The 24,961-nt window shown below is 44.8% G+C and overlaps 1 protein-coding gene across 1 annotated transcript in view; it reads left to right on the top strand.

The window, feature by feature from the left end:
* The window catches only part of PTPN1 (protein tyrosine phosphatase non-receptor type 1), a 350,095-nt gene that overhangs the window by 217,759 nt on the left and 107,375 nt on the right, over positions 1–24,961 (top strand). Inside the window, exon 4 of the mRNA XM_085619150.1 lies at positions 23,361–23,459. Within this exon, the coding sequence (XP_085475276.1) occupies positions 23,361–23,459 (99 nt within the window). The remainder of the gene's footprint in view (positions 1–23,360; positions 23,460–24,961) is intronic.

Genomic DNA, 24,961 nt, shown 5'->3' with positions numbered 1-24,961 from the left:
TGGGCAAGCATCTGTTTACTAAGATCTTTTGTAAGGAATCTAACAAGCTGATGTGCTTGTAGTTTCCCGGATCGTTACTTTGCCCCTTTTTGAAAATTGAAATAATATCAACGCTTTTCCAGGAAGAATGAATCTCCATGCCTGACATGATCGCATTAGATATATGGTTAATGTAAGGACCCCATACTTTGGAGTTAGCCATATACAAATCATTTGGCATCTTGTCAGGGCCTGGGGCTCTAGATGCAAGACAGCTGTTAAAAGCTTTGATAGTTTCACTTAAGTCAAATTCTAATCTACCTGCACGATTCGACTGCTACAAGCAGGGAATCCTCTCTCTCCTGCCCCAGATCTATGCTAGAGGAAGATAAACTACTAAAGTGAGCAACCCGTTCCTGGGGTTGGATGCAAAATTCCAGATCTCCCTTTGGTCCTTTGGCACAGACTGCAGCTAATTTACAGAAAAATGTGTTATCCTTGACTTGGAGCACCGTGTTTTGTTTTTTCCTGAGGCTACTCTCCCAATCCCTTCTGGCTTTGGTCAGTTCTCTGCTATAGAGGGTTCTTCATCTCACCAATTCAAATCTACATTTTGATTTTGCTGCTGCTAATAGTTCTGACTTTGCTATCCTACATTCTTTAGTATACCAAGCCACATCCCAGGGTTAACTACTGGGAGCTCTAGTGTCCTGGGATAAGAGTTCCCTGATTTGGGAATCAAGCTCTTTGTGAATTTTATGCAATTTAGATATTCTAGGATCTAGAGCAAAGGCACCTTTTACGTTTGTGAGGACAGAATCCAAGGCTGGGGGTGTTTGACCACCCAGTCACACCTTATGGCTTTGCCATTATTTCTATTTGAGAGGTCTCCAATGTCTGATAGCTTTGATTGGGGGGTTTCTCTACCATGCTGCCCACTAGTGTCGTACAAAAGGCATTATGACCACTGTCCATCCTTTCCACTACTTGTATATCCATCATATTAGGCCCATGGTTTAGGTCAATTAGAAAATAGTCAATTCGACTTGAGTGCCCTGGTCTATTAAATGTTGGCTTCCCATCCCTATCTGAAAGAGTTCTATCATTAGCTGTACGCAGGTCCCAATTTAGCATAAGGGCCAACAAGTACGCTGCTCTCAGGGACCATTTCACAGCAGGGAGTTTGGTTTGAGAGATATTCCAATGCTTATCTTGGTCTAGGAACAAATCATGGGGGTGGTTATTGACATGGGTTCAAAAGTATTATTTAGGTCCCCAGTCACTATTAGTTAACCGTTCCGGGTGTCTCTAGAAGAGTATTCTCGAAGATATCAATTAGCAATGACTCTGCAGTGCCAGTTTCCACCCGATAAATATATATTAAAGATTTTCAAGGGCATAGCTGACTAGCGCACCAGACTGATTGCAAATACTTTAAACAAATCTATGGGGATACAACTAATTGTGCATTAAAGCAAAGTTTCGACCCAGCTTGATAAGCCCCCAGAAGGTCTACCCCTACCTGAGTGTACTGCATTTCCACTGAAGGACATATACCCATTCCGTAAAATAGGAGTAGGGCACCACGTCTCCTTTAAAAGGCAGATATCATGCGTATCTGTAAGCTGATCCCAGTCTGCTTCTAGGAGCTTGTTGCTAATCCCTGCAACATTCTAGGACCAATAATTCATATGGTCTAAAGGGATTGCAGAAGACCTATCTGGATCCCTTAAGATCGATAACCCCATCTTATGGTATGCTATAGATAGCCTCTGGAGTATGTCTCCTAATAGTCTCCCTATCATCTATCCTTGGGGCAGGGATTCCCTTACTACATCCATTTAGGTACCAGATCTTTCATTGAGTAGGTCTGTGGACATAGTTAAAACCACAGACTTCTGGTTCAACAATTCCTTCTCAGGGCCAATCTTCTCCAACTGAAACTAGACCGATTTTGTGCTCCCAGTCATACAATTCCATTGGCCTCCCTTGATTCGGGGTTACCCTGTTCTTCAGTAGCAATATCGTTTACCCTGATGGGTTGGATTAGGGTGGCTCCTTGAGGTCGACACTTGGTCGAATTTGACTATTGGCATTAAATGTTGTTCGTTCGCCAATAATTCCTCTACCAGCTCTTTGTCTTTAAAGACTGCCTTCTCCATGTCGCAAGGACCCCTCCCAAATCAGTCCTCTCAGCTCTAACTAGGTATTTTCTGATGATAGAATAACCGTGCCTAACCTCCCATATCCAAAGCATGACTTTAATAGGGAGTCCTGAACTTCCCTTGTGCCGCTTGCCATTTTTGGAACCTGGGTTATATAAATGGCTGTGATTGTGTTTTCCGGACTGCAAAAGTAGATCTTTTTATGAACCACCCCCCCTTTAATAAGGGAGAGTTGGCGATGTTGTGGTTGCCACCTCTCAGGGTTATGCCATCTCTACCTCAGTCCACCAGACCCCCAGTCCAGGTCCCTACTGGGATTGTTTCACCCCACCCTTCTAGTACTTCAAACGGAAATTGTGGGGAAGTAATTGGAGTTGGGGGAATTGACAGTTTATGCGAGGTAGGGATCAAGGGATTGGGGCCTCTGTTATTAATAACTAGGGACTCGCTTGAAACCTTACACTGGGTCCACCCCTCCTCACACCCACAAGTGTCTTCCCCCCCCCCACCCCCCCCCCCCCCAGGTCTTACATGGTTCTGAGATAGCACTGTGCCAGCCCTGTTTTCTAGACTTGCAACCTCTTTTTTGAGGGTGCAGACTTCCTCCCTCAACACGCGAATTGTACTCCTTAAACATTCCAGCATCCTCAGAACCTCGGCGCTATCCCCACTCATCATGCTCATGCCCCTCTCCTCATTTGGCACTTAATCCATGCGCAGAGAGGAATAACGATTTTGACATTCTATAACTACATTTGTTTGTTCTGTTTGCTGTGCCCCAGAGATGGGGGGGGGGGACGACACATCGGAGACTTATGTACGTTTCCAGTGGCTATAGAAAGTAGAGGGGAAGTGGGATTAAAGGTCGCTTCATGTTTTATCAACAACGTATCTATCCTGTCAATAACACAATTTCCACCTGCTGTTCTGGGAGATTTTTTGGCTTTTGGAGGAGCACCTACTCCCTCCTGGGCTTTTACCCATTCTTAAACTAGATATATCCCAGAGTTAGGACAGCACACCTCTCCACCAAAGGAAAACTAAAAAAGATTACCGCAATCAGTTATTAGGAACAGTTACACTGTAAAAGCTAAAAGAAATACCCAGCACTTCCCTCTCAAGCCACGGCAATAAATTAAAAAAACAAGAATACATTAATATAACCCCAATAATATACAAATCACCAATAAGGACGTAGAGAGGCGCGGTCCAGGGTGATGCAATGCAGTAGCCCTTGTAGTGCAGACAGAACCTTGTACTAAGCCTTAGAAGGGTGGCCCAGCCCAGCCTCTACTTGGCTCTGATGGGCGCAAGACTGGCCTGACCTTGGCCCATGAGTAACAATAGCACATTATAGTGCTTGGGGGCTCCTCCCTACCTCCTGACACTAAGGATTTGGGAGCTTGAAGTCCCCCTAACTGCCACCGAAGTCCCGTGCTGCGGATGAAACAGTTATTTTGTGCTACAATGGTCCCAAGGGATGTAGGGATAGGAAGTAAATTAATACAGACCCAATCAGTGCTGTATTGGTTAACTTATCCAGCCGGACAGAGGTTCAATATTTAATTTATCAGCAAGTTTTTGGGATATAAACAAACACAAATACTGAAAAGTGGGTCACAAGCCTGCTTCCTACTACACAAACATACAAGCATAAAATAGGGAGAACATTTAAGCGAGGCTCAGGCAACTCTTACGGATTGTTTTGACAAGTAGTATGAATTTTAAGAAACAAATCCCAAGTAAAATCTGGATAGACCTCCTGGCCGCCCTATTGTCTCAGGTTGTGGGTCTATTTTAGAGCCTCTGGGCCAATATGTAGATTTTTTTCATTCTAGACTTTGTACCACTCACTGACTGTTATATACGTGACAGCATGTCAATGATAAATATGGTTGAGAGCCACCCATTTGACCCCACAATTGATACTCAGTGCACACTGGATGTCGAGTCCCTGTACACGAATGTTCCTCAGATAGACTCTCTACTTGTGATGGAAACTGTCCTTAAACACCCACGACCCCATCCAGTTCCCACTGACTTCATACTTCAACTCCTAGAGATTTGTCTAACCAGGATTTTTTTCGTATTCGAGGACCAATTTTACCAACAGGTTAAAGGTACTTCAGTGGGGGCAGTTTTTGCCCCAAATCTAGCTATACTGTATATGGACTCCTTGGAGGTGAACCACATTCTGTCCGCCACCTACCCCTTCCATACTGGTATTAAACAGTGGAAGAGGTATATAGACGACATTTTCATGATTTGGCAGGACACTGAACAAACCCTAGAGCCTTTCTTACACTGGCTTAATAACAATTGTGGCTGTTCAAAATTCACATTGACACAGGATAAACAATCAATCCCATTCCTTGACCTTAACATCACACATAGAGAGGGTGTACTCATCACCAGTCTATTCTGCAAACCCACAGAACGCAACACCCTATTACGGTATGACAGCCATCACCCCAGGGTGTTACGTGACTCACTACCGTATTCCCAGTTCCTACGAATTAGAAGGAATTGCTCCTTGAAGGAGGATTACTTCCACGAGGCAAAGCTAATACGCAACAAACTTAGAAGTTATCCCCGGAGATTGGTCCGTAATGCCATGAAACGTGCTTGGTACTGCTCACGTGAGGTCCTGCTTGAAACCAAAACAAGACCATGCCAAAATCGTTTGGTCTGTGTCACTACCTTCTCCCCAGTCTCTAACCCTGTATGTAAATCCATTCTAAAACACTGGAATGTACTAAATGTGAGCACTCTGAATCTAGAACGCCCCATGTTTGCATTTAGGAAAAGCAAAAATATCAAAGATCACCTGGTCCGTGCAGCCTTACCCATCAAAAACCTCCCAGCACCCTCAATGGTCACTGGGGGCTCCAACCCCTCACAGGACACGTGAAATGTGGAAATTGTACTGCATGTGATTTTACAATTGAAGGCAAAGAGTTTTGTTTTGTGAATATCCATTGTGAATTAAAAACGTTTACCAACTGTAACACATGCAATGTTGTATATGCGATCCTTTGTCCTTGCAACAGAATCTATATCGGACAGACTACCCAAAAACCACACATTCGCATCTGCCAACACCAGAGCAGAATACGATGCAAGACACCCAATGCCCCTCTGGTGGAACATTACACTGAAAATGGCCGTTCCGAGGATGATATTCGCTGGACTGTTATAACTGTGGTCAAACTCCCACCAAGGGAAGGTGACATTAGCAAACTTCTAAACAAAGAAGAGCTCAAATGGATCTTTAAAACCAACAGTTTACATACAGGGTTGAATCACCTTGAGGACTGGACCAGTCTTATCTAAATTCAAGGACTGAACTTGGTCTGCCCCCTCACAGATTTTTTTCATGTAATTCTGTTTCATAGGTTTTTTAGACTACAATTTTGTTGAAAATGTTTTTAGCCATTATTACTTTGTCACGGAATTATGTCACCCATTCTTCTTTTCTGTCCTCCCACCTGCCTTCCCCCTTTCTTCATCACACTCAATTCAAGTCTTCCTACACTCACTCTATGGAACTCACCCCACTCCAATATGGCCACCGTTTCCATCTTCCAGGCCCTTCTTCACTTTCTGATAAACTTCCATCACATGACTCTACCGACCTATCAGGGCACTTCTCTCACTACTTGAAGCAGAGCCTTAAGTCACCTTTCCCTCTGCTATCCCAGATGCTGACCCCCTGAGCAGCACGGCGCATTCATTGACTATTGGTAAGCACGCCTCCACAGCACTCTTAGCTCCTCAATTCCCAGTTGCTGTCAGCCGAATTGACCCCTTATCAATTCCTTCCAGGTCATTACGCCGTGCAAGCACACGCCTGTGGCTCCACTCCTGTGAATCCTTCCAATTTCTTTACTTGAGGTGAGTCCCTGTCCTGTGCATCTGCCACACTACATGACCTCTCTCCGGTACAAACTAACACCGCCATTGCTTTCAGGCCATCGCAAAGTCGTATTACACGCAACCCCTCAGTAAGTACTCCCTGAAGTGCCCCTTGATCCTCGACCTGCCAGTACAGCATATCTGCGACGGCCGGTAAGCATCATCGCACACACGTTCTTCCTCACACTCCCGCTTCCTCACTGCCGCTAATTCTGTGTACTCCCCCACTCTCGTAGGAGCCCCTTCCCAGCCCGGACGTTCCCGCATCCGGTGTTGTCACACCCATAGTCTCGTGGCAGGCCCTTCGGACTCCCCCCCAAGTAAGGATCTTTCTGTGCCTATCTTCTTTCATCCTCTACCACGGCAACCCCGTCTGCTGCGCCCGGCGGTTATCTCGGAGCCCCTATCCTCTTGCTGCTACATTCCCTTGTCTGCCAAGCACGGCGGTCATCCTAGAGTTCCTACCTTTTCACTATGGCGTCCTCTTGTCCTTTTTAAATCACGCAGTCACTGCGCCCTGTTTTTATGCTTAAATATGGTCTAATTCCTGCAACAGAACCTTTCTCCTCACTCACTGCGACGTTCTTGATCAATTTCTCTTTTTCTCCTCCACGTATCCTCTGCGCCGCAATTTTCTTGTTTATTAAAATGCTAAGTTTACTACCGTAAAAGCTCGTACTGCTGAATGTATTGATACCTTATTGACATGACACGATTGTTTTGACCAAGCGTTAAATGTATGCAGTCACGCTAACTCCCAAGACTTATTATCTCACTCAGTCACTTACTCCTTCTCACTGCACCACGTGATTCATTATTACCACTGTTTTTTACCAATGCGTCTTGATAATTTTTTTAAGCTAAAAATTTTGTTCAATCTAGCCTGTGTTCTCTCGAGGCTGTATACCGATGATATACAACCCCCTAATTTTCTCCTTCTGTCTTCTTCCTCCCTTCTCTTGACCTATGTCTAATTTACAGTATCTTAGGCACTTATATACAGGCATGCTAATATAATGTCCTGAAGATGATCCACGTATTGCTCCCTTGGATCGAAACGTCGTCGACACCTTAAAATGCCTCATGCACCAAATGTGATGTCATTATTAACTGTGTAGAGACGTTACTTGCGATTTGTTTCTTAAAATTCATACTACTTGTCAAAACAAACTGTAAGCGTTGCCTGAGCCTCGGTTTAAATGTTCTCCCTATTTTATGTTTGTATAGTAGGATGCAGGCTTGTGTCCCACTTTTCAGTATTTGTGTTTGTTTATATCCAAAAAACGTGCTGATAAATTAAATCCATCGCACCCAAACTACAATACACCATCAACACCACCTTCAAAACAGGCACCTTCTCAGACGACTGGAAGCGTGCAGAAGTCAAACCCCTTCTCTAGAAGCCCACAGCTGACCCCACCGATCTCAAGAACTATCGGCCCATCTCGCTCCTCCCCTTCACAGCCAAAGTTGCAGAGAAAACAGTCAGCAGGAAAATCTCACGATTCATTGAAGAGAACGCCGTCCTCAACCCGTCCCAATCCGGATTCCGAAGCAACCACAGCACAGAGGCCGCCCTACTCGCCACCACAGACGATATCCGCACCCTTCTGGACGAAGGCCACTCCGCAGCCCCATCCTACTCGACCTATCAGCTGCCTTCGACACCGTCTCCCACCGCACACTAGTCGTCAGACTACACAACGCAGGCATACAAGGAACAGCCCTGGACTGGATCTGATCATTCCTCACCGGAAGAAGCCAAAGGATCAGACTCCCGCCCTTCCTCTCCAACCTCACGAAAATCACTTGCGGAGTCCCACAGGGTTCATCACTGAGCCCCACCCTCTTCAACATCTACATGGCCCCCCTTGCAGCCATCGTCCGACAGCATGGCCTCAACATCGTATCCTACGCCAACGACACCCAGCTCATCCTCTCACTCACCAAAGACACCACCACTGATAGACTCAACTTCCAGAAAGGAATGCAAGAAGTCCCAGTCTGGATGACCAACATCTGCCTGAAGCTCAACACTGAGAAGACAGAAGTCCTTGTCCTCGGTACCACCCCTTCTGCATGGGACAGCACCTAGTGACCGACTGCCCTCGGAAGCCCACCTACCCCCTCAGTCCACGGCAAGAACCTTGGCATCGTACTTGACTCATCTCTCACCATGAACCGACAGGTCAATGCCGTCACCTCCAGCTACTTCAACACCCTCCGCATCCTCCGCAAGACCTTCAAGTGGATCCCCCCTGAGTCAAGAAAGACTGTCACCCACGCACTCATCACCAGCAGACTGGACTATGGAAACGCACTCTACGCCAGCATCAACAAGTCCCTACTCCGTAAACTCCAGACAATACAGAACACTACCGCCAGATTCGTCCTCGGCATCCCCCGACACAAACACATCAGCCAACACCTACGAAGTCTCCACTGGCTCCCCATGGAGAAAAGAGTCACTTTAAAAATCCTCACTCACGCCTACACAACAACGGACCCAAATACCTCAACGACAGAATCAACTTCCACGTACCCAAAAGAAACCTCCGATCTTCCAACCTAGCACCAGATGAAACCCCGCGCATCCACAGAGCCATAGCAGGCCGAAGATCCTTCTCTCACATTGCAGCCAAGACCTGGAACGAGCTACCGGCAGACATCAGACGCGCCCCCTCCCTGAACTCCTTCAGGAAGGACCTCAAGACCTGGCGCTTCAGCTTAACAGGTCTGCGGAAACCCCCTCCCATAGCGCCTGGAGACCCTCACAGGTGAGTAGCGTGCTTGCAATTCCCTGATTGATTGAGTGATTCCGGGTAGACTTCTGTTGGGATTCTGTCTTCCCGGTTCCCATACTTTTAGTTAACTATTTAATATCTTCCTCAACTAATGGGGCTTCTAGCTTCTCCCTCAGTTCATTTGTCAATTGGGGCAAACTGGCTTCATCCAGTAAGTGGCATTTGTCATTCTGATCTCCCTCTGAAAATTCCTGGAATCTACGGATGATTGCATCTTGTTCTGTGACTGCTTGGCCTTCATTGTTGCGTATCGCTACAGTCACCCTGTTTCCCTTGCCCCGGTTGACCAACCAAACTAGTAGCCTACACGACTTATACCCTTGCTCATGAGCGTGTTCATTCTATATTTTGTAGTCCTATTTAGTTAATCGTTCCCTGGCTTGCACTGACCATTTTTGTCATCCCTTTCTGCCCATTCCATGTTGCCCTGTGTAATTTTTCTAAGATTTTAATATAAGCCTCATGATGTTCTTTCGTGCCTAGGAGCGATTTTATGACCCGTACGTTAATCCACTTCCATTTCTCTCATATTGCTGCCATGCACGCCTCCCACAATAATCCAGATGAAACTGAATCCGTGTTAGTGTGGAAGTATTTTCGTGTGGCTATCCTTATGTCCTCCCTGTAGAAAGGGTCCTGCAGTGCACCAACGAGTAAACACTACTGAGGCCTGTGCCAGGGAAAGGCTCTGCTGGAGATTTCAGCAATTAGTGGGGCGTGGTCTGGGAGAGTGCAGTCCAAGTTTTTAACTGTACCTACGTCTGTCATATGCTCTGTGTGTACCAATGAGAAATGGATGTGTGAGAATGTATTGTGTTGAGAGAAAAAGAGTAGCCCCTCTTTTCCCTGTGTTTGGCTTGCCAGTCCTCTATCAGCTCCATCGCCTGCATGGATTCCTTTAATGCTGTGGAAGATTTACTTAGCTGTTTCAGAGATGTCTGAGACGGGTCTAGGGGTCTGTCTAATTTGCAGTTCAAGTCACCCATCCATAGTGCCCTATGTCAGCATAAAGAGCTAACATAATCTTTATTTCCTTGTCTGGAGTGTCGGAGTTGGGGGCCTATGTAATCAATAGGACTATCTGTTCCCCGTCCCACTATACCGATGTATCTCCCATTGGAATCTGTGAAAGAGTTTGCCACCCTGAAGGAAACTGTTGCTGCAGTCCATATCAGGAACCATCATGCCGACGCGGTAAAGCTTTTATACCATATTGGTCCCCCCTCCCTCCCCTCTTGATTATAATTTGATGTGCTCGTGAGTGTTTAAATGGATTTCTTGCAGTATGACTATTAGTGCCTGGTATCCCTTCAAGTAGGACCACATCCATTGTCTTTTAATGACACTGTTAATTGCTTTCACATTCCACGACATCCTGTTTGTCGAAGTTGCACAATGTTGTGCATGGGGGTGCCCTGTGTAGGTGTGCATGTGCCGTGCACTAATGAGTGCCTCACTCTTTGCGCTCTTTCAAGTACCCGGCCTCTGGTGTAGCCCACCCCACCTTGGCCTACACATGGGGTACAAATCGTACCTATCCCTCCATGTGTAACAGCCTGTAACAACTGAATGTTCCTATTGTTGGGTGACTCCCTTTGGTTCCCAGTCGAGATCACCCAGGCTTGCCAATACTGATTGCGTAACAGCCTTTTGGTTCACTCTTGTGATGTGTGTAATGACTTTCTTGTGCTGGGTGTAGTAAGTGAACTAGTAATACCCCCTCCTCAGCTATCAAGTCACATATTCTATGTCAGCAGCCCAGGAGCCAGACAACTCCTCACCAGCAGAGTAAGGTATACATTGCATGGGTGTGGACCAAGTCATTTAATGAACTATATTGCGTCCTCCCTTTTCTCAAAGAAATGACTCTTGTCTTTCAGGTCCACTCGTAGTCTAGCCGGTGGGAGTAAAACTTAATGCAAGTTCATGTCCCTCAGTTTCCGCTTGGCTTCTTAAAATATGTGTAGCTTTTCTGGGCTGCCAATCCATAATCTGAATAGGAGATACGATTGCCATTGATTTTCACTACCCCTCTCTTTTGTGCCACCATGAGAATGTATACCTTGCCTCAATACTGCTGTATTCTGGTTGTGAACATTCTGGGTGGTGATCCTGGTGGTGACCTCCTCCCAGGGGTTCTGTGCGCTCGATCTACTTTGTCAATGAGGGTAGTAACTGGGGCAAAAGTCGCTAGAAATGCCTCCATCGGCTGCAATAAAGTCCCCTCTGAGATCGGGGGCAGAAAATGCCCCTGTAGTTGTCACGGTCGGTTGTCATCCAAACATCTGCACCACAAGTGTCAGCTGTGGGAGGGAAGACCACATCGGCTGCAGGTGTTGGGAGCGCCACAGAGACGCATCTGTCTAAGCAGTCACCTTGGCTCCCTTCATGGATTACTTCTATAACCTCTGATCTAGGTAGGCCACTCCAGCTCCACTTCTGAAACGCAATTTCCCACCTTCTCTTCTTTCTTCTTCGGGGAGCCATGATCTTTAGATACTTATTGCAGATGCTTGGCATTGTGACGTTATGTTATTGACTATTTGGTATAGCCCAATGACTCGCCCCTGGAGGGGCATCTCGATGCTCAGGCAGCAGATAAGTCAAGAAGGAACCATTAGAACAGTTGTCTTTTTCTTTTTTTCCTTCATGCTCCCATGTAGGAACATATATTTTATTATTGGTTCTGTGTCCCTGATGCCCACCACACAATTGCACCTGTGAGTCTTTCTTCTGTGTGTAAATATGCTGCCACAGAATCCTTATGGTATGATTTAGCTCTTCATTTTGTGCTTGTGTCGAGTACATGTTTTACCCCTACGCCAGTGGTACACACACTCCACGTTTTACCTTGTCACTTGTTTCTGCTCCGCTGTGTCTCTACCAGATTTCACTTTTCTGTAAGTTGGATTTTGGTCCATACTTCTCTGACATGCTCTGCACAAGGGTTGCTGTTTATGGCTGTGTCACAGATGTTGACTTTTGGTGTGACAGTGGCCATCTTCCTAATCTGGTTTCGGTCTGAACTCTCCATCACCAGTTATGATAACTTTCCCTTGTTGGAGGGGCAGGGCATGGGGAAGCAGTCACTGCAGCACAACCAATTTCCCCTTGGAATTATGATTGATCTTCAACCACGTTTGCCTACTTGTTACAATGGCTTCTTTTCGCCCCACCAGACACTTGCCGTCTTTGGCCAACCCACCCATCTTTTTCTGGCCCACCCTAATTTCTTGGCCATACCTCTGTTTTAAGTTGCCATCTCACCTAAGTGATTTGGCAGCACTTCCTGGGGGGCGGTTGGCCAGCATACAGACTCCAGCCTTCCCAACCTGTACTACTGCGACAAACCCAGCCATTTTGAGATTGTGGGTGTTGCAGCAGCTAATACCGTTTACACTAGTGGGGGGAATAATCCTCCAAATCTTACTGTACTGCAGCGACTTGCAAGGGACTTTAGTTTACCCTCATAGGTCCATCCCTGGTCAATAGGAGGCAGAGAACTGCATTTACTCCCTGTCTGAAGATCCATCACATTAGGCCGGGTGGGTCTTACAAATTGTTCAAATGGGCTTTGTCCTGCCCTTCATTTCTTGCCCCCCCACCGATCTTCTTTTTAAGAGCAACATTTGGATGGGAACTCCACCATCTTGAGTGTGCTGTTCTTGGAGTTTGGAAGGGTTCCTTTTGTGCTACTTCTTCATTCGTAAGAAGGATGAAAGCCTCTAGCTCGTCTTGACCTTAGCCCGCAGAAAGCCTATTTTAAGTTTAAAATGCTCACCTTGGTTCAGGTCCGTTCGTCTCTGGCCACAGGAAACTGGGTGGTGTCCCTAGAAAGGCAGGATGTATTTTTCATATAGCCATGCTGCACTCCCACTGGTTTTATCTGCGGTTCAAGATGGACCAAGAAAAGTTTCAATTTACAATGGTCCGTTAAGGCCTTACCTTGCTGTTTACAAAAGTGATGGTTGCTGGCCATCTTTGGGATCAGGGGATACATTATTTCCATACCTTGACAACTGGCTGCTAATGGTAGGCTCACCGTCATAAGTCACCTTTGGATGACAGCTGAGCGTGTGACATCCTTGAGGTTTTCCATCAATGAGCTGAAGTCTCATCAGTACCCCACGCACAACATTTCCTTCATTGGGGGCTGTTCTTGATGCAGTGGCTTTCACGGCCTTTCCTCCGCCACAGCTAGTGTGGGATAATCAGGATATGATCTTTATGTTTTAAGCTCAACTCTGGGCCTCAGTGAGAACGGCTCTTAGGTATCCTGGATCCTTATCCTTGTGCTTATTCCTTGTTCTGAGTGTCAAATGGCATTTGCAGGCCCAGCAACAAGGATGCCTCTCTGACTCCATCCACATCTCACAGGAGATTGCTCAGGATCCTCTAAAGATTCAGCCTGTTGTCCACTAGACCTGCTATAGGCCACTTTTTGCTGGCCTACCCAGACTTCATGGTTGTCACAGACGTTTCACTGTTGGGGTAGAAGAGGTGGAGATGAGAGGCTTCTGGTGTATGGAGGACAGACTAGATTGATACCAATCTTCTGTAGCTTTGGACTATGTTTGTTCCTAAAAATATACCTACTATCCATCAAAGGAAAGGCTAGTGCAGGTTCTCATGGCCAATACATCTGCCATGTGGTACTGCATTAAGCAGGACATATTTTTTGCCCGGGGACTCTACGCCTCTGATAGTGACTGGACGAGAAGGACATCTTCCTGATAGCCAAGCACCAGGTGCAGTCGCGGAATGCCAGAGTGGATAACCTGACCAGATAATACATGGCAGAACACTAGTGGAGTCTCCATTCCGGGTGGCATGGGTATCATCGACCAGTGTGGTTCGCCTTGGCTAGTAATGTTTGCCACGAACAAGAGTGCATAGTGTCAACAATTTTGCGTGCTGGAGTTTTGCCACAGTATTCGCTTGGAGATGCATTCCAGCTGTAATAGAATGAAGGGGCTATTACACACTTTTCCACCGCTACCTCCCTGCCTCAAGTTCTGAGGGACATCAGGACAGGCTAGGTGCAAGTCATCTTGATGCACCTGGACTGGGCCAGGAGTGTATGTTTCTCAGCATTACTGATCCTGAGCATTTACCCTCTGATCCGCCTTTCACTTAAGGAGAACCTCCTGTCTCAGCCACAGGGCATGGTCCTGCATCAGAGTCTACACAACCTACACCTCAATGCATGGATATTAAGTGGCAACAATTGAATGTTTTTGACTTTCCGACCTAGGTGATTTATGTCATCCTTGCAGCCAGACTGCCTTCCACAAAGTCTGCCTACGCTGGGACACAAATCTGGGCCAAACGTTTAGAGTTTTTTGTATGTTCTATTGTTAGTCTAGCAGGACTTTCGGTGGGCACGTTGTAAGGTCATGTGTCTTCCATTTAGTACTTTCTACTTTTACCTTATCAACCGTTGTTGAAATATTTGGTTATAGGATTTGGCTCGTATACTTCCCAGTCTGCAATTTTTAATACAAGACTTGGACTTAATATTCCTCGTGTGCACACCCTTCGAGCCAATGCGCAGCTGTTCTTTGACGCTTGACACAAAACTATCTTCTTCATTGCCATCCAGTCAACTCGTTGAGTGAGTGAACTGCAGGCACTTTTGTTGCAGCCTCCCGAAACCAGTTTCCAGTCAAGTTAGTCTGAGGACCAGGGTTGCCTTCCTACCACATTTTGTGGCTCCCTTGTACACTTACCAATTAATCTGCCAGTGTTTTTTGCTTCGCCACAATCCTTAAAAGAGGAGAGACACCATTGGCTTAATCTCCAAGAGGTCTCGGAGTTTTAAAACGCCCAAACAAAAGACCGTCTCATCGATCATCAGCACTTTGTGTGTTCCTTGGGAGCAAAGACGGGGAAGTCTGTGCAAAAAGGGCTCCATCAAGGTGGATAGTCGTCTGTAACAAAATCTACTATGGATTGTAAGAAACCACCACCAGAAGGTCTGATACCTAATTCCATCATGGCATAGGCTGCCATGTCAGAACTGGCATGAGGGGGTGTCTGTTTTAGATATTTACCAGGCTGCTTCGTGGGCACCAGTGTATATGCGGTTCGAGTGAGTATCCACGAGAAAGACCGATAACGAGTGTAAATAACTTGCGTTGGTATCTTTCATTGATCCACACAAACTCCTCTGTGCCTTGATTGGTTACGCCTTCGAGATTTGAACCATGTTGATGTTGAGGGAAAGTGGAGGTCCTTGTGTTTAAACCTCATTGGCTACGGTGCAGTTATTACAGAGGTGAATGAACAACTAAACCGCAATGCTCAAGGCTGTGTTAAATGTGTGCGGGACCATACTGCTTCTTTAGTATTTTACTTGGGGATTCTAAACCTGACTGGTAAATATTTAAGCAGGTTAATCTGAGTATATTACCGATGCAGGACTTCAGTTACAGGTGAGTAACTGTTTCTTTCCATCTCCACAAAGCCTTATACATCGCGGACCCACAAGGGGATCAACAAGAGCGCACACAGTCTGTCCACATTCCTATTATCACTGTAGTGCGTACGAGTGGCCCAGTTGCTGCATTCGCCTAGTTGGTCTCTCTGTATTTTGAGGTTTCCTCTTGTTTTAAGCATTTCAGTCTCAGTAGTGCATAGGCCATTTTGTGGCATAAATTTTCTTATGCTACACTAGGGGTACATGGGTTCCTTTTGTGTGTCCCCTAGCCTGCTACTTCTGTTTATCATTTACAAGATCACCCGTGTTTACAAGCATTTCAGCTACTGAAACAATGCCCTTTTTATTATATATTAAGTGTTCTTTGCCTGAAACGATGGAGGTTAGCAGTGTGGGGAAGTGTCAATGTTAGGCTTCTTGCAGACCAAGATAAATGTCTATTCTGCATTTCCGCAAGGGGGTTATCGTATCTTTGATTGATTGCATTTAGTTTTTGCTTTGTGAAAAAGAGCCAATTAGTATAAAGTGCCGGTAGTTGAACAAGTCAATAAAACATGTGAGTGTTTGAATAGGTTTGTAAAAATTAAAATCATAATAAGTTAATCTTACGTTAGCAGTATTGTGGGAGACTAGATATCGAAGACAAGCCACCAAGCAGAAAATATGAGCTGAACTCCACCGAGTGACTGATTTTTAAAATGTACTGGATGCAGTGGAATATACTCCTTTTCCTAGAGTATGTCAGCAGTTGTTGAGTATTTGAAAATACAATATTGATTTAAGCCATAGGTTCTGTTTAAATCATTAGACATAAAAAGTGTTGGAACAAAGTGTTTCAAAGAGTGGAATTGGCGGTGGGTGTTCCTTTATTCAAAGTATCATCAACGCTCCAGGTTTTGCAGAAGCTCCTGAGCATGTGTTGAAAATGTGGAAATGTATTGAAAAATAATCATTAGAAAATCGTATTTCAAGTATAGCAACTGCCTCCAGATGTATTTATTTGTTTCCTTGAGCCAGTGCACCAAAAGCAAATGTGTTAATCTAGAGAGAGGACACAACTTGTCTACCAATAACACATCACTTTATTGTTTATTCCTGTAAGCCTTTCTCCATTCCTTCCCTTTCTGCCTTCCTCAATCCTTCCTATTGTTTGGCTTCCTTACTTTGTTTTCATTGCTTCTTTACTTTCTCCCCTTTTTTCTTATCGGCGAGGCTAGCAGCTAAGGCCCGACAGATAGCTTTTTAAAGTCTGTGTTAGCCAATACATTTAGATTTTTAGTAAAGGTATGTATAACATACATAGTTACTTACATGGGTTTTCAGCCAGACTTCTGTGATTGTGTCACATTGCGATTGTGACAGCTCGATGCCAATTCCGCTGCCCCAGAGCTATCTCACACGCTAACAGCAGCAATGGATTTCCTTGCTCTGGCTAAAAAGCATTATTCGTCAAGAACTAGGCCTTCAGCTCCCTGGTTTACAGAAAGACTTAGAATACTTAGACAGGGCTGCCGTAAACAGGAGAGGTTTTGGCGTGCTCATTTAAAATCCTCGGAGAGGGAACAACATAAGCAGGGCCTGAAAGAGTTAAGGAGGGAAAAGAGATTATATTTCTCCAGGGTTACCGCCTCCCTGAAATCCCCCAGGGATCTCTTTAAGGTTATTAACTCACTCATCTCCCCGCGGGAATTGGATCCCTCAGAGCCTTCACAGGAACTCTGTGATAAAATCTCGGATTTTTTTCAAGCTAAAATCTCCGATATTTATTCCCTGCGGGAATCAGCAAACTCCAGTATCAGGCCAGAGGTGGAGGAGTCAACTCTTTCCTGTGAGGCTCTCCCCTCGGGGGAGGCCCCTCGGTTTCTTAATTCCCCCTTTTGTCCGTGGAGGTGACGGATAGGCTCTTGGACCTTGTCAGCTCAGGCTCCCCTTTGAATCCTTGCCCGCTCAAGGTGTTAAACTATCGGGAGATCGCGATTCCTCTTTTTATGAGGGTCATGAATGTTGCCATTTCTGAAGGAGTTTACGCGTCTTTGTGGAAGATAGCGGTGGTTACACCTCTATTGAAGAAGCCCTCTTTAGACTCTGCTGAATTAAAAAACTTTCGGCTGATTTCCCTGCTTCCCGTCCCTGCTAAGATCTTGGAGGCCCATTTAAATCTCCATCTCAGCACATACCTAAAAGATCATTATCTCCTGGATGGTTCTCAACATGGTTTCAGGAGATATCATAGTATGGAGACCGCTCTGGCGGTAGTCTTTTAATAACATTCGGACTCTGGTCGATGCTGGCCAAACTATGCTTTTGGTGCTCTTGTATCTCACTGCGGCCTTCGACACCTTATCTTCTCATAGGCTGGTGGCTCGCCTTCGAGAGATGGGTGTCGGGGGTACAGCTTTGAGCCTCCTTCCTGGGGGAGTGTGAACAGAGGGTGAAATTAGGCCAGTATTTTTCTGCCCCTAAAGCTCTGCAGTGCGGTGTCCCCCAGGGCTCTTCTTTAAGCCCTACACTTTTTAATATGTATGTGGCCCCACTTGCAAAGGTGGGAAGATCTTTTGGGCTGGAGGTACTGTCCTACGCGGATGAGACCCAAATAATGGTTTCTATAACTCATACCGTTAAAGAAGCTGCCCTCAATTTTAGGAGTTGCATGGAGGCAGTTTCCCTCTGGATGGTGAAACATTTTCTGAAGCTGAATGGAGAGAAGACCGAGGTCTTGATCTTCGGGAATGATCAGGAAATCTGGTCTAGCGATTGGTGGCCGACCGCATTAGGGTTCTGTCTTTGTCCAGTTTTTAATGGGGAAAACCTAGGGGTGATCATGGATAACGTTCTCTCTCCGAGGCTGCAGGTAAACGGGACTGTTTCCACCTGCTTTGGTATCATTAGGATTCTTAGAAAGATCTCTCATTATCTGTCTTTTGAATCACGTAAGCAGGCTGTAGTGGCCTTTGTAACCTCAAGACTGGATTATTGTAATGCCCTTTATTTGAGCATTAATAAAGGTTTCATCCATCGGTTGCAGATGGTGCAGAACGCAGTGGACGGATTTGTCCTGTATCTTTCTAGATTTCATTCAGCCACAGCCTCGATTAAGCTTCTGCACTGGCTCCGGATGAATGATAGGATTATTTTTAAGATCCTTTGTCTGACTCATGAAGCCTTTTATGATTCTGGTCCCGAGGGTATTAAGTCGATCGACTGTCATTATGCCCCCTCTAGGTCTCTTCGGTCTGCGGACAAAAATCTTCTTGTTGTGCCTAGGTTTAAGAAGGCTAAATGGGGTGGCAGAGCCTTTTCCCCCATGGCGCCCAAATTGTGGAATTCCCTGCCTTTGGACATCTCTAGGGAGGCCTCGCGACCTTTATTCTGTAAGGCTCTAAAGACCTGGCTCTTTTGAAGTCCTTCAGTATGAGCATGTTCCCTTTCTCTCGTCCTCTGATGGTTTGCATCTAGCGCCTTGACCCCCTTGGGCAAAGTTTGTGCTTTTATAAATTCAATTTCATTCATTCATTCACATTTGTATTCCTCCCATTCTAGCATGCGTCATAGGGCAATGTTAGCCCATCATCAGTCATTGACTGACTTTACTGTGAGTTACTGATTTACAGCTTGCTGTCCTTTCACAAAGAGCACATCCACACACATTGTAGGTCCCTTCAGTGCTGGGGGTTCCATGGTAATGTGTACTTTTTTCAGACCGGAAAAGCACTTGCCTTTAGTGATTTTTAAAAAAAGATAGATTTACTGGGATCCCGGCAGCTTCCCAAACTAACGCTTTGCAAAAATCATCACAAAACAAGAGTTGTGAAAAGGCTGGCGGCCAATGCAAGACCTGTTGGCTTTGCCAATGCTTGTTTAATCATGTCTTGGCTGTCCTTTCTTGGTCTGTGGGTTTGTGTAAACTTGAATGCTTTATTTAAATAGTTGTATTTGTAAATTTTTGTGTACTAATGTGGCTGTACAATTTAGGTACAGTCCTTGGTTTCATTGAGGTTAGAGTAGACTATGATAATGCTCCTCTCTTTTGAAGTTAAGCCTGGTGGCTTTTAAAATTGTCTTTCCCGGTGCAAGCTAGCTGAAATGTCATGGTCTTGCCCTATTTCTCCATCCTTATCACCCTTCAATGGCTTTTGTGCGCAGTGACCTTCACTTTTGGGCTCCAAACTACCTAGCAAAAAGTGTGACCTTCTCTAGAGGCTCGGTCTTCTTCAGAGCTCTGATAACTTCCTCCTGAATTGGCCAGTTGTCACAAAAGAGAACAATCCCAATAAATCAGGAGAGTGCTATATACACGTGTAATTCAATTTCTACACCATAAGAACTAATTCTGCACATAAAATGTTCCTAAAAGATCTGAAAGTGTTCTCATTCCAGTGCCACTCTCTGGACAAACACAACTTTCAGGTAATTTGAATAGTCCTGAGGCAGGTTGGAAAGCTAGGTTTAAAGCTGGCTACATGATACATGTCAAAGTTGTAGGTTCTCTGGCCTCTAATCATTTTTACTGTGTTCTGATGGATTTGGAAAATTAGCTTTTAGGTTTCCATGCGCATATTGCTACAAATGAAGATTGATAGCCCAGAGGTATTAGGGAAAAAAGGTTGGACCTAGATGAGCTTAAATAGTAGGAGGGGCAGTTTGTTGGTCATTGCAGCAAAGTGCAAACGTTTGTAATAGAGGCAGTAATATCACGTGGATAGTTGCAGACTAGGCACAAAAGACTGAAAGGAATCCACCAGACAGAAGGGCGATCTGAGGGATAGTAAACCTGGATACATCAAATGTGGCTAATCCAGTTGTGAACACCTTGGTTAAGAGCAAGAGGAGTGTTTGTTTTGCATGCATTGCTAGCAGAAAATGGAGGTTGTATCAGTCTTTATATTTTCCTATTATGGTCCCATCTGAAATATTGAGTCTGGAAGTCACTTCTCGAGGAAAAACAAAGGTGTTTTAGGTGTTAAACTTTTGATTTTCACCAAGCCTGGGATCTTCCCCAGCAGATCATTTACGCATGATGATTTGTTCTCAAGAGTTACTTTCCTGGGATCCCTTACCCCATGGCCCCTGAATTTCTGTCATGGACTTCCTAGAAAACTATCCGAGCCTCCTCTAGTTGTCTGGTTTGTGGTCTGTAATTCTGTGACACTTTCCTACCTTCTAGGTTGTGGTGTCAGTTGGACGGGTTAGACGTAGAAATGTTGTCTTTTCCCTGGTGAAGCATCCTCTGCCTCTATATTTGCTTCCAGGGTACTGTAATTTTAGTGCGCCTCCCCCACCACCAGCATTTGCTGTACAGAACAGGCACATACAGTATACTTTTTGTCAAGTGGTGAGTGTGCAGTGGTGAAATTGTCACACGAAATAAAAGATTGAAGAAAATCTAAAAATTTGGTAGTGAAGGTTGAATCATGAAAACTTCAAATTCATAGAGAAAAGATAAAAGAATTACATGTGCATATATTAGGAGGAAAACAAAGAAAGCGTTGTGTATGGTTATGATCCTGTTGGTAATAAACAAAAATACAAGCAGCAATAATGTTTCAGCCAAAGAAAAGAACGAGATTTCATATTTGCCTGAATAGAAGACAGCTCAAGAATATTCGAAAATGTATTTTTTTTCACTGTAGGGATGGCAAAACCATGAACTAGCTTATTTATAAACATATAAGCCCAAAACAGTAGACTGATTCTTAGTTGGAGGCCGTGTGGGGTTGGACTATCCACAATAGAGTTAGACCTGCAGAAGTGGACGGTTGTCGCATTCCAGGGGTTATTTTATATACCATAGAAATATTTTCTAAGAACAAGTGGCTGAGCTTTTGATAAGTGCATCGGATTGTAATGTCAAAACCACATTCAAGATGATCCCTTAAACACCTCTCTTGCTATGTATAAAATGTTGATTTGCAGGCATTTCACCACAGGCAAAGATCAATATACTCTCGATGCCCAAGCTGATTGCCGCTTTTTTTTCTTTTCTTTTTAAAGGGTGCATTCCCCTTCTCTGCTTCCCACCTTCCCTGTGGGCATTTCGTCACCTGCAACTGCAGTGTTTAAGTAGGCATGTAGAGCAGGCTGTGAAATTATAGTTGCCAACATTTGAAAAATATTTCCCGGGACGCTTTGCAGCACAGCTATCAATTACTTACTTGAAAATTTACCACACACACTGCCCCAAAGCTCCGCCCACTGTGTTCCAGCCCACATAGTTAGCATGATTTAACTCCGCCTACTTATCATAGTGCAGATTATAGGTTCTTCTCAATAAAGAAAGATTTGCAGGGAATTGAGATGGGAATTTGAAACTTAAGGCCAAAGTAGCTGAGTTGGAAAAATTCTCCTATTCAGCTGTATCGAAGAACTTTTCCAGCTCGTCTACTTTCGCCTGAAGTTTGTAATTCCCATTGCAATTACTTACTTTGTTGAGTAGGCTCATGACTTGGCAGGGCTGGAAGTGCAATTGCCAGGACTGTCCTGGGATAGTGAATTACCCGGGGCAGTCTCCAACTTGCCGGAACTGTCCTGGCAAAAACTGGGCAGTTGGCAGCTTTGTGAAATGTCTGTCTGCAACGACATGGCACAATGCCCGCGTACCTAAAATTTCCAAAGATGATACTTTCCAGTAAAATGCACTATGTCTCTCAACTTTACCCCTCGAGGCCTTCTTTGCTGCCACACCTGCAGGGCAGTAAGCGACCATTCAGTGGTATCTTAAGTTTGAATTTGACAGCCTCTTCTGTTCATTAGAGTTTAAAGCACATTTGTTAGATTTCAACAGCCAAGACTAGTGTGAGTTATTTTCAATTCGTTTGAATAACCTCTAACTTATTTGCACCAAAGTTCAATGAAGGTTCGTAGAAATGCAACGTTAATTTCACGTTTTCGTTAGACTGCAGTAGTAGACTCTGTTCAATTTCTTATTTTCGCTCTGTCGAAAGTGGTATCATGATTGCGGAATGGGTGGTACTCTGAATCCAATTTGTGTAAACCTTATGCACTCCAAAATCACAAAATAATTATTGGTTTACACTGTTATTTCCGAGACATAATCTAAATGTAGACTAGCTGCACGAGTGTGCATGAGTTTTGGCTTCACAGACTAGGTGGTAAGAGCCGAAGTGATGCCAATAAGAAGCCACTGAGAAGCTAATCTTTACTGGGGAACAGCCACCCAAGTAGAAATAGCAACATCCGACTCATCAGTTGGCCTTAGTTTTCAGAGACATGACAGTAGGTAGAAAACACATTTATTTTATCTTAAGGGCTTGTATTTTGGGTTATTGCTTGCATATTGTTTTCCTTCATGTTGGACACCCCCTGGCCCCCAGATGTTTTTCTCTTGTGAAAATACCAAATGACTATTATCCTGGAACATACTTTGGCTCCATAAAGTGTCCATGCACCTTTCAGTCGAACCAAAGTCGTACCTCTGATTTGTCAGACAAAGACCCAGAGTGGCCCAGCGGACGCCTAGATATGCTTTATTTTCTGGGTCCTGCCGCCAGGGATTGTGCACTATTTTGTGAAGACATTTATTCGCCTTTCATACAATCTAGGTGTGCCTGTCTTCTCCTACCACATTTTCAGATGGGTTATTTATTTTCAGTAATTCTTTGTGCGAGAGATTCAGATAAAATCCCAGTTAATGTGGTGGTTCAAGGTCCCCTGAAAGCAGGCCTAATAAGACGCATGGCTTTTGGTGACCATGTTTTCATTAAGATTTTAACAGCTGTTAATACTTAAAATATAGACGTAGGTGCATAAGACTGGGCAGGCAGTCTATACATCCAGCACCCACAAGCTTGGCTGTTTTACTTAAGAAACACCCTTCGTATTGCTGAAGCGCTCATTAGTAGTTGAAAAGCAAATTTCAAGGAAAAGAGCGTGTTGGCTGTAACATGTTCACCAAAAATAAATGAAAATATGCACTGCTTTCAGACCTGTATATGATTGTAAATGCCGTTTTGTTTATGTCACTAAAATCCCTTCTCGAAAGAATTCTTGGAAACATGTTAACTGCACTTTAACCGTTCCTGATCTACTTGATCTTTACAGGGCCCCCTGCCAAATACTTGCGGACATTTCTGGGAAATGGTTTGGGAACAGAAGAGCAGGGGCGTCGTCATGCTTAATAGAGTGATTGAAAAGGGATCAGTAAGTACTCGACGTTTTATCTTCTTTAAAATAATTGAACTTGTGTATTTGGTAAGATTTACAGCCATTCTTTTGCCAAGAATGAACCCTGTTTATTATAGCTTATACCGCTTTTAGTTTGTTCGAAGCATTTGTGTTTGGATGTATTAGACCAGCACGGTCAGCCTCACCATCCCTTAAGAAAAAGCCCACCAACAAACCCCCAAATTCCTGGCTTTCATGCAGAGTTATTCCACGATCAATACATGGTATTATGCATCTATTCCAGCTCCCTATTTTGTCCAAATACTCTTCTGAAGTCTTCAGTACTATACTTCTGCAAGTGGACAACTGTTGGTTCAACTTGGTCTTGAACCCATGGTTGCTAAATCCTCCCATGAACGTTTTATGAAGTTTGTGCCACATCCTATAAAACTTTATAAATAAATAAATCCCTTCAGGATGATTAGGTTGCTGCTTCTGCTGGGTACTTCAGAGACTTCCCAGACATCCTCTAAAATGTATGCTTTTAAATGATTTATTTTTGGAGAGGTGCAAAATGTACCACGTGGTCCAGTTATGTTTTAGAAATGTCATGGGAAGGTTGCCTTCCAAACACTGAGACTTTTGTTGGACCTGTAGTAGGTGAGGTGGGGAGGGAAAACATCTGGGGTTTAATATCCCTGTCATTTTGTTTGACGGTCTAATTTTACAGAGCCTCAGCTTACTGTCATCAGTGGGGGAGTGAAAGTAAGTTAAGAAATCATTGCAGTTTATGAAAGATGTTTTTTCTCAGTATTAGAAGGTGAAAAATGCAAAATAAAAAATGGTGAAACAATGTTCGAAGCATATGAGCTGCAGATTACACACTGCGCATAGATCGCCATCTGGTGTTGGGTCCGGATGTTTGCACTTGTTTTTGTCTTGGAAAGTCTTTGGAAGTCACGAGGTATGTGACTCCTTCTTTGGATCATAGTGCGCATGGGCATCGGCTCCATCCTCAGATTGTTTTTTTCCGCCATCGGGCTCGGATGTGTTCTCGCGTTCCCGTTCGGAACCTTTAACTGTTTTCTCTTTCGATGGCCAATTCTTCCCATCTCGACGGTATTTGAAGTCTTCGATTCCGGTCATCGACAAAGGCCTTCGGGCCTCATCTCCGGCACATGGAAAGGACGCCATTTAAAAAGTGTCCTCGATGTGGGTTGAAGTTTCCCCACTACATGAGGTGTGCAACCTCTGCCTCTCACCGGAGCACGAGGCCAGAGACTGTCCAGCTTGTGCCTCCTTCCGCTCCAAAAAGACCATCCTGGACCGACTAGCTCGAAGAACAATGGCGCGCTCGTCATCTTTGATCCCCGACGACATCTTTCGAGAGGGCGTCTATGTTCCAGAGCAGGGTCAAGTCGAGGCAGCCATCATCAGCACCTTCGAAGCAGATGATTCCGACGTCGAAGACATCACTCCAGCTCAAAGGGCCGTGAGTACAGACGTCGACCCCCGACCCACCCACCCCCTCGACACCG

This window comes from Triturus cristatus, chromosome 7 (assembly GCF_964204655.1).
Source record: "Triturus cristatus chromosome 7, aTriCri1.1, whole genome shotgun sequence".
Taxonomy (NCBI): Eukaryota; Metazoa; Chordata; class Amphibia; order Caudata; family Salamandridae; genus Triturus; species Triturus cristatus.
This window is presented reverse-complemented; position numbering and strand designations above follow the sequence as displayed.